A 17,353-nucleotide genomic window follows, 5' to 3' on the forward strand; every position below is an offset into this window, starting at 1 on the left:
CGTCTTTTCTGATATTTTCTTCCCAGGTTCACAAGGTCTTCCAAACTGATGCCTCATTAGTCAAGTCTGAACCTTCCCTCTTTGTAAGAAACAGGAGCGGCGTGGTGATGATTGCTCCATGGCAAGGCTGTCACAGGTAGACCTCACGGCGGGACAACGTGAGGCAGGACGTGGTCTTGTAGTCCCCTCCTGTCCGTGTCAGTGGTATGACCTCTGGCGGGTTCTGACTTTCTCCCCCTTCCTCTTCTTGCTTGCACCTCGCGAAGCCGGCGCTGCTAAATGTGTCATAAGACGCTGAAGTCATCTTGCGGTTCAGAAGGTTCCGGTTGTGATCGCCCATGTTCCTGTTGCGGTCTCCTCTACCCAGGGTACCGAGTGGATCGCCATTGGCCATGGGTAATCTCTGCGCCTCTCCGCTGACCACCACACCAGGTTCTGAGCTCCCTGCACTCCCGGCGCTCTCGCTGTCGCTCTCATGGTCATTACCACGAAGATTGTTGTTATCATCTCCTGGAGCGAAGGTGGAGAGCCGTGGTGGGTCACTGCCATGGCGCTGGCGCTGGTGAGGTGAAGGGCGGACGGGCATCCAACAAGTGTCAGAGTGGCCAAACTCATCACACTCCCTTGTACACTTTCCTGTCAGAGCCACATCTGGCAGCTGTCGAGCATCTACACACACAAAAAACAGACAAGAAAGGTTAAGTCAAGAAGAGCCACTGACAGAAGGAGGATAGAGGAGCCTGCAGCAGAGGAAATGAGCTGGACACTGAGTGAGAAAAGAAAAACAGAGGACAAAAGTCATAAGGGAGGGAGCAGAGTGATGTAAGAGAGGTAAAGAGAGCAAAATGAATATTGCTGACTTTGGAGGTGAGGTTGTCCCAGAAGTGCTGGACATTATCCCAAAAGTAAAATGTGGCTAAAGTAGAAATTATTTTCAGAAATTTGAACGACAAATATATCTTCACTTTTAAGAAAAAGACTATGTTGTATCAGCATGATATTGTCCCATGAGCTTTAATTCAAAAGGCTTGTGAGGTCACCGGTGATCAAATGCTGGTCAAGTGTGAACGATTCTATTCATTATTTATTTGTACCAGTCATTTATAAAAAATACTGACCTGACCTGATTCATTGACTTTTCATGTGTGTGTGTGTGCACTGAACATACAGTATGTTGTGTGTGCATTGGGTTATGCTGACCATTCTCCACATGGTCCTCTTCCCCCACGCTACCCTCCGGGGTGGTCCGCTCGTAACCTTCCGCAGGCAGCGGCAGGACTCCCAGCCGCGGTGCCGATGAACTCTTACTGCTCGGTGTCTCTGAGTCCTCCAGGCCACTGTCATAACAGCCGTTGTCCTGGGGCTGGCTGACGACTGAGAAGGTCACCCGGCGAAGGGTCCCCTGCAGGAGATAGAAACACACAATATAGGATTAATCATCTATGATTCCTAATCTGCAATCCCAAATCTGGGGATTATGCCTTCGGGAAGGGGGTCTGCAAAGACATATTGAGATTATCTGATCATGTTAGCCTTGATTATGAGTTTAGGTGCTATACAATGCAGGTTAATAGTCACCAACCAATCACTGGTATCTTTAAAAGTCTTCAATTGTATTTTAATCCCAGTTTAGGCTGATGTTTACAAACCTCTGGGTTGCCTGGAGACACTTATCTTTTGGGTGGAATGCTGCAAAGTAGTAACAGATGGGTAAAATAGCTTCAAAAACACTTGGGGCTACTGCTAATGTACTACCGTAATTCTCGGTGTACAAGCCGCTACTTTTTTCCAATATTTTGAACCTTGCGGTTTATGCAACGACGCGGCAAATTTACGTATATTTTCCCACTTTCTTTACGAGCCGTGTTTCGTTAAAGACTATTTATTTTCGTTACAAAATTAACGCCCGCCCGCCCGGAGGGAAAGCCCCGCTTGCGCGTAGCTGGGGAGATCTGCGAGAAGGGCCCGGCGCGCGTCCAGAGTCGCCGCCGCCGGACCGCCGTACCCGGTCCCCGCCGCCTGTCCGCCATCCGCTACGCGGCGTCGGACGCACCGCGTAGCGGGGAAGGAACCCACCCCCTCGACCTCCCGGGCGTCCCCACCCCTGCCGCACCACGCTCCCGCGGACGGAGGATGAGGGGCACGGGGGCAAGGGGGACGGGGACACCCCGCCAGGCGGGCGCGCGCACCGCGCAGCCTCCGACGGGCGGAGAGGGGAGGGCGACGGGGCGACTGCTCCCCCAGCCGCGGCTCGAGCCCAGCCCCGCTTCGCACCCCAGCCCGACCGACCCAGCCCTTAGAGCCAATCCTTATCCCGAAGTTACGGATCTGATTTGCCGACTTCCCTTATTCTAACATGCCAGAGGCTGTTCACCTTGGAGACCTGCTGCGGATATCGTTACGAGCCGTGTTCCGTTAAATATCATTTGTCTCAATGCACTTGCGGCTTACGAATATGTGCGGCTTATTTTAGTACAAAATATATATTTTTTTTAATTCAGTGGGTGCGGCTTTTTCACAGGTGCGCATAATAGTTCAGCAATTACGGTACTAGTATACTAAGAGTACATTATGACTGTGATTACGAGAGGGTGGTAAAGGATTCCCTCCCTCTGTAGATATATAAGGCTGATTCTATTTCTAATTCTGATTCTGTTTCTGCTGATAATCCACCACTGAAAGAATGATTAGGAATACTAGATTACAATTCCAACACACTGGACCTTTAAATCAATGTAAAATATGCCGCGCTGCTCTGTGCAGAGGGCAGTCATGTATAAATACACTATTATAATAACAGAGAGAAAATAATCCTCAAGAAAAATGAGATTTACGCTCGTTTTAAGACAGTTTGCTGATAATTACGTGTCCAGCAGGTTTAGGATTTTTCTCCCTGGAAAAAAAAAGTTCAATTGTTTTATGATTACATTTCCATTTTCAGAAGGAGAAAATGGGTTTTGGGAGGTTGACTGACACAGACTGGGTCAGTAATTTAAAACTGAGAAATATATGAATACACATTGGATTTAAATATTTTAATTGGAATTGGGTGATAAAAACCAAAACAGCTCATGTTGTCTGTTTTATCCTTATTGGAATGATGATTGAGACCACTTTTGTCATGTTTAAATCATTAGCGCTATTAGCAAAGTAGTTAAATTAGTTAATTAATTACATTTAATTTTTTGAATATCACTTTGGGCCATGGGAAATCACTGTATTAAAGATGTGATCTCTCTATTTGCAGGTCATACCCCTCACTTGATAACACTCACTTAAAATGAGCATCAGTCTCGTCACCTGTTTTTACTTTAGACACTTGAGATTTCTTTTACATGTCCGGCCTGCAGGGATGTGCCCGTCCATATTCAGTAATCTCCTTGCAAAATCGAAACCATTTTTCATTTAGATTTGCTTTGAAGCACAATGTACAGACAAGAAGTGAGCGGACTGAGAGACGATTCGGATTAGGGTGAAAAGACCTCAGCTCATAACACCGCCTCGCGATAATCTGGAGGGAAATTGATGGACAGCTGGTACAAAAGCCAAAACTGAAGCGATTCGTTTTCTTCCAGACTCCCAAAGAAAAGAAAAACTTTACTTTATGAACTTGCGAGACAAAAGGAGACAGAAACGCAGTTAATTTAATTAAGTCGAGGTGGGACATGGAACAGTTGCTTCTTTTGCCATTTATTAACAATGTTTAGATGAAAGAAATACTCAAGACAGGATGGTACGCAAAACTATTCAAGAGCGGAGAAGGAAGATACACTCGAGACAAATAGAATGGAATCTCAGCGGCTTCAGTTTAACTCTCCACAGGGAAATAAATGTATTTTTAGACCACAAGCTCAGATAAAGCAGTCCAACGTCCTTTCCACATGTTCAGACAAGGGGCAATGGCACAGAGAGGAGCAGGGGGGGGGATAAAAAACAGACATAAAAAGCCGGTGAGGGTGAGAAAAGAAATTTTGTGACGAGAGGAAGGTGAATTGTGTTGTCTCAGCATATGCAGTTTGCTTTTTGAGTTCACGAATGTCAACATCACAAATAATTCCTCTATTTGATAAATTAACAGGCTGTCAAAAGGTTTCTGTCATCATCACAGAATAATAATAATAATAATTCAAAATCACAGACGAATGTGGTGAAGGGAGCTGGCCCAGACAGCATACCTGTGGAGGTATGGAAGTGTCTAGGAGAGGTGGCTGTAGAGCTTTTAACGTTGTTGTTTAATACAATGCTAGAAGGCAAGAAGATGCCAGAGGAATGGAGGAGAAGTGTTCTGGTGCCCATTTTCAAAAAGAAGGGAGACATACAGAGTTGTGTAAACTATAGAGGGATAAAGCTAATGAGTCATACAATGAAATGATGGGGAAAGGTAGTTGAGGACAGAAGTACGGTAAGTATTTGTGAGCAGCAGTATGGCTTTATGCTGAAGAAGAGTACCATAGACGTAATGTTTGCATTGAGGCGAGCAATGGAGAAGTACAGGGAAGGTCAGAAGGAGCTGCGTTGTGTCTTTGTAGATCTAGAGACAGGGTGCCTCGAGAGGAACTGGATGAAGAGGAAGTCTGGAGTATGTCAGACTAGTTCAGGAAATGTATGACAGACGTACGACAGCAGTGAAGTGTGCAGTAGGAGTAACAGGGGACTTTAGTGTAGAGGTGGGATCAGCTCTGAGCCTCTTTTTGTTTGCCATGGTGATGGATAGACGAACAGATGAAGTGAGACAGGAAGCTCCTTGGAATATGATGTTTGCAGATGACATTGTGATCTGCAGTGAGAGCAGGGAGCAGGTAGATGAGAATCTAGAGAAGCGGAGGTCTGCTCTAGAAAAGAGAGGAATGAAGGTGAGCAGGAGTAAAACAGAGTACATGTGTGTAAATGAGAATGTCCCAGGGAAGAGTGTCAGCGAGGATGAAGGGGAAGGTCTACAAGACAGTGGTGAGGCCAGCCATGATGGACGGCTTAGGGACAGTGGCTCTGAGGAAAAGACAGGAGGCGGAGCTGGAAGTGGAGGAGATGAAGATGCTGAGGTTCTCCTTGGGAGTGACCAGGTTGAATAGGATTAGAAATGAGAGAATAAGGAGGAGAGTGAAAGTTAGAGATTTTGGAGACAAGGTCAGAGAGACCAGCCTTTGATGGTTTGGACATGTCCAGAGGAGAGACGGGGACTATATCGGTAGAAGGATGCTGAGGATGGAACTGCCAGGGAACAGGGCTAGAGGACGACCCAGGAGAAGATACATGGACGTAGTGAGGGAGGACATGAGAGTGGCTGTTGCTGGGGAGGACGATGCAAAGGACAGGGTGAAGTGGAGAAGGTTGATTTGGTGTGTGACCCCTGACGGGACAAGCCGAAAGTACAGTAGTAGTTTTTCATAATTTACTGGAAAAGAAATTATTCACGATTATGACACATTTCCTTTAAATGTTTGTGTTTATCAAAATAGAAACATCTCTACAATCTATATCACAACCTATTTTATAACCTATAAATATACATATATTATTTATATGTGTTTTAATTCAGAATACTGTGTGTGTTGTTACGGTGCACCTCAGAACTACTGAGGTGCAGCCATCCATGCTTTGAACTGAATGCCAAGTTAGGCTCGCTGTCATTCTAATAAATAACTGGCTCTAGCTCAGAGGTAGAGAGCAACTTCTCAGAAGGTTGCGTTCAAGCCCCGCCGTGCATTCTACATATTGTACCTTGCCCAAATGTCCTTGGGCAAGATATCAGACCCCAATTTTCTTCTTGTGATTGTTCCATTGGTGTGTGTGTGTTTCTGTGATGGTTCACGCTCCAGGTGTCGGTAACCTCTGCCGCCGCCACTGCATGACGATTTTTATGAAAGTGTGCATTCTGACTTCTTGCATTGAAAGTGCTTTGAGTGATTAGTCAGACTGGGAAGGCCACAAAGGTGCTATAGTTTATAACCACAGTCCATTTTCTATTTAACATAATCATGCCGAGCAGGTGTAAAAGTGAGTGAGATTACTTTTCTTATTTATCTCCTCGTTTGCTGGATCGATTTCACACATGTGATGAACCGACAAAACGACGGATGCGACTTCTATCTGACTACCGAATTACAAACGGACGAGTCGTTCAAAACTCACACGGTTGCTCATTTCAAGTGATAATAGATTGATGTAAACATAATTCTAACTCACAATAAAAAAAAAAACTTGGTGCCGTTGCTACTGACATACGTTTAGGACACATGCTAGAAGTGAGCGCTGAGTGGAGCTGAGGCTGGGGATAAAAACTGCCCTTTTTATTTCTTCACACTAATAAATGCACAGTATTTTTTTTTATTCTCTCCTCTGTACTTCCTTGTTTTTGGCTTATCCTGGAGGCAACCAGGAGCTTGATTGCGCCCAGCTGCTTCCTGTCACTGTTCCCGTGTCTCACTTTGATGTGCCCCCCACTATCTATCGCCTCTTCTCCTGCCAGTCGGCTCTACCACGCGGTGATCGATGGTATGTCCTTGACCTCGTTATGAATCCCTCTTCTCTTCCCCACCACAGCCTTTATTGACCCATAACTCCTTTCCACTAGCTAATCCTCATTTTTCTTCTGTCTCTCTCATCCCTTGTGTTCTGTACCTCAAAGTGTTTAATAATTGACAAACTCATGCCTGTTCCTGATTTTAGTTTTTTTGGGGGGGGGCACCTTTTAGTCATTAACATGGCTCATTTGGCTGCATTGTGTTATCGTACGCTCCGGCTGTATTTATCTTTCTTTCATCTATTCTTATGCTCAACATTTATTTGATTCTACCTACGTGTTGAAGAAACTTTTAACATTTCCTTGAAAGACGCTCTCAGCACCCAAGCACCTCCTTAATGTTTTCCAATCTGAGTCACGAAGCACAAAGCATCTTTCGTGCTTATGTGTACATGGTTTCCATTATTTGGTCTAATAACTGCAGTAAAAACTGATTAGCACATATCCCAAATATCTACTGAGTGTTCAGACATGCGGCCTAAACACAGAAACACGTTTGAACACACACGCGCGCACACACACACTTCCAGATGAATTGGCTTTGGCTGTAGTCCAGCATGGTCTATGAATTCATGGCTGATGGAATATTAATTGAGTTTGACGGAGGACATAAAAAAACCTTCCCCTTAATTTGACACAGGCCATTACAGTTCAATACTGACATGGGAGCTTCACTCATTTCTGCAGCACAGAGTGTGTCTGTGTGTGTTTATATGCGTGTGTGTGCATGCAAAGCAACTCTTTGTGAATATGAGGTCATGCGGAGTTATTTCCGAAATGTCGGTGTGAATCAAACTTAGCATTCAGAAGGGAAGTAAACTTTTATGTGAGGGAAGAAAAATGTGTTTCAATGCAGCGTGTGAATATGCTTATGAGACAGATTTCACATGTTTGTGCTTTAGTGACTGTGAGACTTATAAAGCCTGCAAGATGTGTTATGGCAGCCTGTGAGATGACACGTGTGTGTGTGTGAGTGCACTCGAAGTGTAAGGTGATTGTGTGTGTGAGCGTGCATGCACAGGTTGGCTCAGTCATTAAGGTAATTAGTGTGTAAACCTTCTTGCTGTTGGTTCAAAGAGAATTAACAAGCTCTGGTTAATTAACAGTCTCCCTCTCTTCTCATTACATGTGTCTGCATATTCAATGTGTGTTTGTGCGCGCATTTGCACATCAGACCGAGAGCATTCGGATGTGTTTTTTGCTTGCCCGTGCCCGGCTACACTCTGGTCTGCATAATTAACGGGCAGGATGCGCCTTATGCATAAACCAAAACTACAAAAATGGTTGTAGGATAAGGGCCGCATATTCCTTTGCCTTTTAGCTCAGCCTCATTTATATTTGACCCTATCTGGGTATGAAAGGAGAGCCACACTATCATGGCTGATTATATTGTTTATTATTTGTCACATATCCATTGTTATGTTTCTGTTTCGCATTTCAGGCTAAGTATTCTGACGACGGCCAAACGTTTGTTTAACCATTTGCTGAACTCTGAGTGTAAATTAATTCAGGACGTGGTGAATAGTCAAGAGCTGACAACAATGCATTAACCAGCTGCATGTCCTATTATAGAAATACTTAACATATGTTACATTCAACATTTAACAACCTGTTTCTGCACCAAAATGTGATTGGACAAGGGGCTATTTATTGAGATACTGACACTTTAGTACGATCAATAATCAATGAGTGTGCAATTAGAAAATTTACCGATGTCGAGGTTTCAGTAATTATACATTTAAACTAGAAAAATGTGCTTTAATTGCATGTTTTCTTTTTCTTTCTGGCTCCACTCGGGAGGTGATATCTGTGCTGGCTGGCATTGGTTTGCTTCCCTGACTGTTAGCAGGATCATCACTCAAAAAGCTATCAATGGATTCTGATGAGATTACATCTCCTTTGTATTTATTAGTTTGACAGTATTTTCCTGGTGGTTTTACTTTGATGCAGACAGTTCTTTGAGGTAGGTGTCAATCAAACAGACACCTTATTTCCTATTTGTAATCACTTTGCCCAGGCAACACAAAATATTCCTGTCATTGACTAAGGGGTGCATTTCTTTTTTTTTTACATGAAAATGTTCTTGCCATGATTTCAGCTTGTGGCATTTATTCCCCAGCATTAATGTCTTTTAAATGCTATGTGAATGAGCAGCAAGTGCGTAGTTAAGCAGCTCTAATTGGTAGAATGACCGATGGAATTATTAAAACTTAAAATCTGTTTTTGGGAGACATGATGGCTGATGGCAGAAATCAAGTTGGACCTTATTTACAACCTGAAAATGATCGGGTTGATAAAATACCAACCGTTTGCATATTACAGCTACAACTGTACATAATATGTAATGTGATAATTCACTACAGTATGCAGCCACAACGGCGATGGAAAACCGATATGCTTCTGTTGACGCCCCCTGGGGATAGTCAGACTTCAGACCTGGACTGCTGATCGGGAAAACACAACACAAACTCCCGAGCCAACCTGTAATTCAGAACATTCTGCACCAACTGCATTTTTTTGCTGTTCTATCCCGTGTGTTTTTTATTACCATGCCAAAAAAAGACAAATTAACAAAACAACACTAAACAAAAATTTGACAGTGATTGACTCAAGCGGCGAGATTTTATCTGTCCTTGTGTTTCTCACTCACAAAAACCTCAAAACCGGTTTGCTCTCAGAGATCTTTGGAAAACCGCTCGCTGTCGACTGTTAAGTTATGCATCAAAGGCAGCGAGGAGTTGAAAAACGTGCTGACAGAAAGCATCTCGCCGGAGCTGTGTGAACAGGAGAGACGAGTTAACAATTCATCTGATGATGATATATTTACACTTGTTATTTAAATATAGACCTGATCTAAAACTGCAATCGAGACCTTGTGCCGCATTGGAGTGACGTGTGCAGCGCAGGAATGCAGTTTCCTGAGGCGATGCTGGAAGACGCAGACATCCTGTTTACAGCGCACTCATTAGGTCAAGCAGACAGGCAAAGACAAGTGCTGGGAGACCGGCGGGGCGGGGGGGGGGCTGTGGTGACAGATGATGACTAAAATAAGTAAAAAAGAAAAGAAAATCTTCAAAAAGAAAGGAAAGCCAAATGGAAGAAAACTGTTAATCAGCACATCAACAAAAGTGCCCAAAGGAGAGAAGGACAGACTTTTAAAAATGCTACCTGCCTGAAGCACAAATGAAGAGACAAATAATGCAATCTTGGGGAGAGCCGACAGACTCCTGTGGTATTTGAAGAATGCAGAAAATGCTTCGGAGCAGGTTGGAACGGCGCTCTGGGATGGAGTGATACGAGACGCAATTCTTCAGCTGTCTGACTCGTACATGTCGACGAGCCGGTGCGCCTTGTTACCGCAACACATGCCCAGACTGACACAGCTTTCATGCAGATGCGTTAGTCACATCTCCTTGCTTGTGCATTCCCTATCAGGTGTGCTCGTACACACACACACGGGCAAACATTTCGGACTGTGCAGTCTTGTATGTTGCTGCACCTCTGCAGTAAAAGCAACCCCCCCCCCCCCCCCCCCTTCATTCAATCTATCTTCTCTCATCGCCCCTTCCCTTGCGTTCCTGTCCTCTTTCCCCTTTCATCACTTATTCTGCAGACCCCACTACACCCTTCTCCTCCTTCTTCTTTCTGGTTCGATCACCCTCTCCCTTGCTCCCCTCTAGAAGCAGGTGATGTAGGCGGGTGCAGAGCAGTATCTGACTATCAGGCCTGACTCTGTGAGAGGAATGATAATCACTGTGCTGCACTGCAGAGAAAGAAAGAAGAGAGGGAACAAGGGAGCGTGGAAAAAAGGAGGAGGGAGGGGAGGGGGGGGCATGAGATAGAAGGAAAAGGGGACAAGTCTGGCAGTGGAAGCAAGGGGCAAAGAAAACACGGGATGTGAGGATGCGGGTAGGAGACTGGGACAAAGAGAGGAGTGAAAGAAAGAAAGAAAGAAAGAAAGAAAGAAAGAAAGATAACCTCATATGTCATGCTCGTCTTTCTCTTTCCCCCCTTCCGTCCCCTCTTCACGCACACGCTCCTGCACACACACCTCCTACATCACCATCCTTACCAATGCAATAGCTTGTCGTACAGCAGCCCTGCAGAATAAGGGAGAGCCTCAGCCTTGTGTCTGAGCACGAGAGAACATTAACTGCAGCAGCGAGGTCATCTGATCGGCACTATGCAGTCCCTTCTCTCCCTCCCTTGCTCTCTCTCTCTCTGCACTCCTCTTCACACTGCTGCAGTCTGCTGCCGGGCCCCCCTTGTGGCCACCAGTGGAACTGTCAGCCGTGCGGTCGACCAGCATGCCTGTCCCAATGAACAGTTGCAGCAAAGTCCAATATGTGAAGGTCATTTTCAAAGTCTGCAGAATATAATTCCCCCCCCCCCCCCCCCCTCCCCCTGCAGACAATTTAATCCAAACCCTGTGGCGTCTTATTTAAATTCCATAGTTACTTATTCTGAATGTATGGTACATCTGTATTTCTGTTTTGTTTGTATGCCTGTCGTGTAAACTGTATGCATGTGTATGTAGACAGAAAGTGAGGGACAGAGAGAGAGAGAGAGAGAGAGAGAGAGAGGAAGAATCAGATATAGTTTATCCACATGCAGGTCTGCTGCATCATCCACCACAGCTTTGTTAGCATCAATCTGTCCACTCTGGCATTGAGCTTCTCCCTGCCTCCATCTGGGCACTCCACCCTGCAGACACACATTGGAAATCACTGATTCTATTCACAGCATCGGCCCTTTGAAATGCTTATCCTTTTGTGCAGCCGTGGGTGTCTGCGGGGAGGAAAAACAAAACGGAAACAAAAAGCTCATAAAGTGACGCGTGGTTTACTGGACAATGCCCTATGATTCAGATTAGCTCCTTTGTTGCTGTGCATGTGTGCGCGCGCATGTGATATTCATCGTTTTCCACGGCTAGACTCTAAAACAGTAATCGCTTACAAAATCCATGACAGCAGGTCATTGTGAAGGAAGACGCAAACAGGATGGCAGGGTACAAGTAGCCTTTTGTGTGTGCGTGAGTAAAGCTGATCATAAATATGCACGCCTGCTATTTAGCTGCCATTTACTGTCCTTTCTGTGTGTTTGTGCGCATGCGAACCATTAAACTAATAGTATGTGCGTAAGATACAGCCCCCTCCCCCCCCCCCCACTGATATTGTCCATTAAGGATGACCAGAGGAGCGTGAACAATAGCTTTCCTGTGGCGAACAGTGTGTGAAAGAGTAAAAGTGAGGCTGAGGCTAAAGATGCATGCTCTTACACACAGACACGCACGCACAGAAACACAACGTCCCTGTTGAGAATGATTAGGAGTGGTGCTGTGAACAATAGACAGAGTCAATAAAGGGCCTGAGAGACGAGGTCTCTATCCCGCCACCCCCTCGTTCCACTTCCATCTCCCCTCTCTCCTTCACACTTCCTTTCCCTGCAGCTCTACTTTGCCGTTTGTGATCTTTTGCATCTACTTTGAAAAACTATTTCATTCAGCGTATCGCGCCCTTAGCATTCTCACTCTCTCGACACCGCTTCTCTGTCCCCGGATCGAATGCGCTCAATCTCCTGTCTATTGTGAAATGGGCGGACAGGCGGAGCTGACAGAGGCTGGCGTGGTGGACGCCACGGCAAACTGAAATCCATCCTGTCGGTTTAGAATCAGTGTCAGTCATTTTACAAAGTTAAAGATAGCTTTGCCTAATGTGCTGTCAGACACAAAGCAAACACACGCACACACACACATCACGCTTTTCATTCCAGCGTTATAGACTCGCATGAGATAATAAGGTACGCTGGAAGTGCGTACAAAACCAGATCACCTATCTACATTATCTATCTACATAACAATGTTGCCCAATGAACATGAGTGTTGGACATATGTGTGCGTGTGTTTCCATCAGCGTGTGTGTGTGTGTGTGAAGCCAGCCAGCCCTATCACACTCATGACAGACACAGTGTCACAGAAATGTCTCGGGGCACCTCGCCCAATGTCTTAACAATAGTCTCAGTGTGCGCGAGCGACTGGGAAACACAGAGGGGATGTTATACTGGGTGGACGACATCCATGCACACACAGACACGTTAAAGAGGGGACACAGTGCACTCTTTCTCTCCCTCTGTGCTACTTCTCATTCCCTCGCTCCTTGACGCAGAGAGACTCAATCATTACTAAAACGCTGTCTTCTTTGACGCAGAGGAAAAATAGAAAACAACACCTCCCTCCCTCTCACTTTGTTCTATGTCCATGAGTGTGCGTGCACAAACTCCAGGCTGCATCATTATTACGGATATCAGTTTTTTGTGTGTGTTAGCTCAAAACACCAGAGACCGAGTGCAGCGGTGGGGCATTGAGCGGGAGGAAAAAGATGGAGGACAGTAACTGCGAGAAGGATCCAACACTGATAACATCACGCCACACTTGAGGCATTTCAGCACGTTGGCTCTGTTAGGCATTCGGGTTAATCAATTACTTTAGAGGAGTCATTAAGTCTCAGAGAGGCTTGGCTGAGGAGTCCTGATTATTATTCAAGTCCTTGCATTAAAATAGCTAGAAAATAAATGGAAAAGTGTGGAAAGTACTTTTCCATTTAGTGCTGAATTGATCGCTCCAAGTTGTGCACCAGCAACACGAACACCAGCTTCTCCACTAGTGACCCAATCATGTAGTCAATCATTTTAAAGTTAGCGTTTGATAGCCCTTGAATCTGCACTGCTGCGTTGCGTTTAAGAGCCACCCAAAATATTGCCTATAGTTGCATGCTTGACTCCTCCCCTATAGAAAATGCAGAATCCAGAGTAATAGAAGAAAAAAGCGCATTGAGATCACAGTGAACTCGTCGACGTGACACATTTGAGGCGGAAAAGCCTCCCTGCAAGGGCTGCGCTGGATTTAAAAAGGCCCGGCGTCAGCGAAGGCCGGCATTAAGAAACACTCTGACACACCTAACTCTAATCAAAGGCTGCGCTTTCAAACAGCCGTGAAAGCGTTCGTGTTAACACGACATTGCAGCCAAGGCGTTATTCATGCTCTCAAAAAGATCCACTGGTCAATGACAACGTGTGTGCCTTTGAACCCGACAGCACGCCACATCTATGTCAACACACACTGTCCTCGCTTCTCCTCTTACCCGTGATACTGCGTGTGACCCCCCCCCCCCCCCCCCCCCAACCACGCATTCACTGTCAGTGATCCTCAACTTACACCCTGTGTTTGTGTATCGATATACATATTTTCCCAAGCCTTCTCAGATTGTTGGTTTAGATGGAAGAATTATTTTATCCAGCCAATTACAGGTTGCCATAGGATCCCCCCCCCCCCATTGAAACCTGTTTGGGGCTCTAATTGGCAGATAGATTTGCATTTTCACTGCAGGGTTGTGTTTAACTTGGAGCGTATGTCTGTGTATCTGAGCGTGCTGTTGTGTTAGGTTGATTTCATGCCTCCCCTTTTCTCGAGTGCTGTTAGTTCCCATTTCGCCATGTCTCTGTATTTTTGAAATAGGAGCGCAGAGCATCTTGAATAATACATGGTCTGACATGCACCTGTGCAGCTTTGACCCATTAAGAACCGGCTTTACTGTAATGCCTTGCAATTACTGCGCCGCATTTGGAGCGAACCGTTGATTGCAAGTGCAGTACAATTTATTTGTGTTCAGTTTTGTAGTGTTTATATATAAATGGTTGAAAAATCACAATAATAATAATCATACATAGTTTCTATCAAGGTTGCAGATGAAGTCATTGCTCTCTGATGTCAATGAGAGAACGTTAAAGAGAGCATGGCGTGAGCGTGTAATGATGTTGTAGACAGTACACGCCATCAGGTCAAACTATTTTAATATCTCTCTTTGAAGGCACAAGGGGGAATTTCTCTCTAAAGGCCTGACCGGTTAGTTCAGCTCTACCTGTCTCTGTGTCAGTGAGTGTGCATGTACCGGTGGGTGTCTCTTCGCTGGTCTATTTCTGACAAGCAATTGAGTTCTGAGCAAGGATCAAAACACACAAATAAAAGCACACACACACATCAGGCTCGGCTTCACCAGTGGCATATGAAGAATCGCTGAAGGCAAAGTCCTGCCCTTCTACATTTATAGAACTCCATGGTAGCACAGGTAGAAAATGCTCTCACTGTCTTGCTGTCACACACACACACGCACCCCCCCCCCCACCCCCCATACACACACACCTACACACACACACACACAAATAATACAAAGTGCCCCTGAGTGAAGACCCTCCCCCCTCCTCTTACGTCTTCTAACCGTGCACCCATACACCTAATTCCTATGTTTTTCATCCGATCTCCTTCTGCTCTGCTTTCTATCAGCCCCCCCCCAGGCGATCCCAAAGAACACATTCTCATTTTTTAACTCCAGATCTACCCCTACCACTCACTCGAGCGTTGCCTTTTCTCCCCATTGCCCCTCTCTTCATCTCCCTAGCCAACTCTCCTAAAACCAATCCCTCCCACTCCACCACTCCGGTCCAATTTTCTAAACCATGAGTGCTGACCAGGAATTTCTTTTCTCCTCTTCCATTCATTTACTTTTTCTCCCTTTTCTCTTCCTTTATCTCCATCTTTATCTACCGATTTATCATCTTCCACCACAGCTCTAAAACAGATGGCTACACTTAGCCTGCGGCAAACACAGTGGCCTTGGACTACGCCGCTTCGAGGGGCGAGTCTTTCACACTCATGGGAGATCTAATAAGCTGATATCCTGCGAGAGATGTTCTCTGATTTGCCAGTAGCAAAATTGCATAAACCGTATTACATAGTACAGATATTCATACCTTAGGCTCATTCCTTGGCAGCATGCATACATTTAGGCAATCAAAAAAAAAGAAGAAAGAAAAACAAAGATTCAAGTTGACTTCAACTACAGTCTAAAAAGGAAGATGAAGAAAGGATGGAAAGGGTAACGAGGAGTTCTGTTAAGAGATGTGTAAAATTTTAACAAACTATTATGTCTTATATTAAAAAAAGAGTTTGGAAGCATTTAAAAACACTTTATAATAATATGATTCCAGATGAATAGTGATAAACAGAGATGAAACCACTGTGAGAGAGAGAGAGTGAGAGAGAGAGAGAGAGAGAGATCGGTCTGGTGTGATGATGATGATGAATATATTTATTGTTAGAGCAGTACAAGTACAGTCAAACATCCTGTCTAAGAGGAGCATTTAAAAACAAAACTTGTTACCGTTGAAAGTCATTCGAACGTAATTCATCGACATGTAACATACCAATAAAAAAAAAAAAATTACTCCATTGATGCAAAATAACAATAAATTAAAAAGACACATAATATGTACAACATAGGTTGATAAAAAATGGGGGGAATGGGGGCAAGGTCTGGGGGAGGGGAATTAATCCGGAGAGAGTCGTGATGACCATGTCCGTCCTGAAAGGTGAATTTTCAGGGCTATTTTGAAGAAGGCCATCGAGGTGCATGTTTTGGGGGCAGGAGTCAAGCAGTTCCACCCTTAGGTGGCAGTATGTTATATTATTAAAGCAAAATGCTAGTTTTGCATGTTACCAATACTGCACCGCTATTTGAGAATCACTGCCATAAACCAAGAGAAGGTCCGCAAAGACAGAAGAGTACCTTTAACTGCTTGCTTAAAGCTGCTAAACCGCTAATGCATCTGCCAATCACGTGGCAGATGGAGCCAGCAGACACAATGATCTGTCTTTCGGTGTAATGCTTCGAAATTTGGATTGAGCCCACTTTATATTCTCATGTTTCATGAAGCTATGCTCGATCATTAGCGTCTGTTCTCGGGATTACCTCCCTGTAGCTTGCGTGCCCAGAACACTTTTCCCTGCCCCTCTGCTTCTTTTCTCATCAGTTGCTAAACTGCTCGCAATTTATTTCTGTGTTTCAGACACTTACACTTTGGGGATGGAGGGAGCACAAAGTTTCATTATAGGCTGACAATTTATTGGTGGGTATTTCTAACCTTTTAAAATATACCCCCCCTATTAGGCATTATATTTTTCCATGTGTTCAAACCCCAAAATAAATATTTCACTGTCTCTTAAGTGTCGAATCAGTTTTGTTATTTTTGGAGTTGATCTCTGACTTGATAGGTGATAGGTAACAGAACCATTTCGCCCAGCTCATATCATAAACTCAGTACACATGTGATGTGCCGATCTGTATAAACCTTATAAAGGAGTGACTTAAGCTGTGTTATGTGCTCATTGAATGCTGAAGTTACTTTGCAACTTTTGAAACAATCACTGCAGGCTGATTGGCTGCCTTGTTGAGGTGATATGGTAAAGTTAGGGGTTGCACTTTCATCTCCTTTCTCTCATTCATTAAACCACAATGCCTGCCTTTTGGGGAGAACATTGAAGTCAAACATCATAAAGTAACTCTAAACAATTAATTCAAGATTTTGGATTCATCCCCCCCCCCCGCCCCACATGTTCTTGGAGAGTGATCAATGAGGCAGTGTGATGTAGTTTACTGGCTTAATAACCGTTGGAGCCGAGTGTATAAGACTAAATGAGATCGTACCGATCCAAAAGATGGGGGAAACCTTTATTACCTGCAATTCTCAAGGAAAACAAAGCTAATACTATGCCAGCCAATGAAAACTAAAATCACAGCATTCAAACCTGCAACACCCCGGCAAGACAAACATTTAAATCCCGTTTCTTTACTTCAGTGGAGCTGAATTTTACTCAACTGATTCAGTTCCTTGCTATTTGAATGAAGTACCTGAGTTGAGTTTGGTTCAATTGAAATCGTTTTTCCAGGTCAATTTAATTCAGCTCCACTCAATGCTAAATGCAGTGAGGATTCTTTTGTG

At 44.6% G+C, this 17,353-nt stretch overlaps 1 protein-coding gene across 1 annotated transcript in view; it reads right to left on the minus strand.

The window, feature by feature from the left end:
• Positions 1-130: 130 nt before the first annotated feature.
• Positions 131-17,353, minus strand: part of pcdh7a (protocadherin 7a) — a 30,741-nt gene continuing 13,518 nt past the window's right edge. The window contains exons 6-8 of the mRNA XM_068750999.1: positions 1,201-1,402; positions 490-669; positions 131-354 (exon numbers count right to left, since the gene is read on the minus strand). Coding sequence (XP_068607100.1) covers positions 131-354; positions 490-669; positions 1,201-1,402 — 606 coding nt within the window. The remainder of the gene's footprint in view (positions 355-489; positions 670-1,200; positions 1,403-17,353) is intronic.

This window comes from Brachionichthys hirsutus, chromosome 17, assembly GCF_040956055.1.
Source record: "Brachionichthys hirsutus isolate HB-005 chromosome 17, CSIRO-AGI_Bhir_v1, whole genome shotgun sequence".
Lineage (NCBI taxonomy): Eukaryota > Metazoa > Chordata > Actinopteri > Lophiiformes > Brachionichthyidae > Brachionichthys > Brachionichthys hirsutus.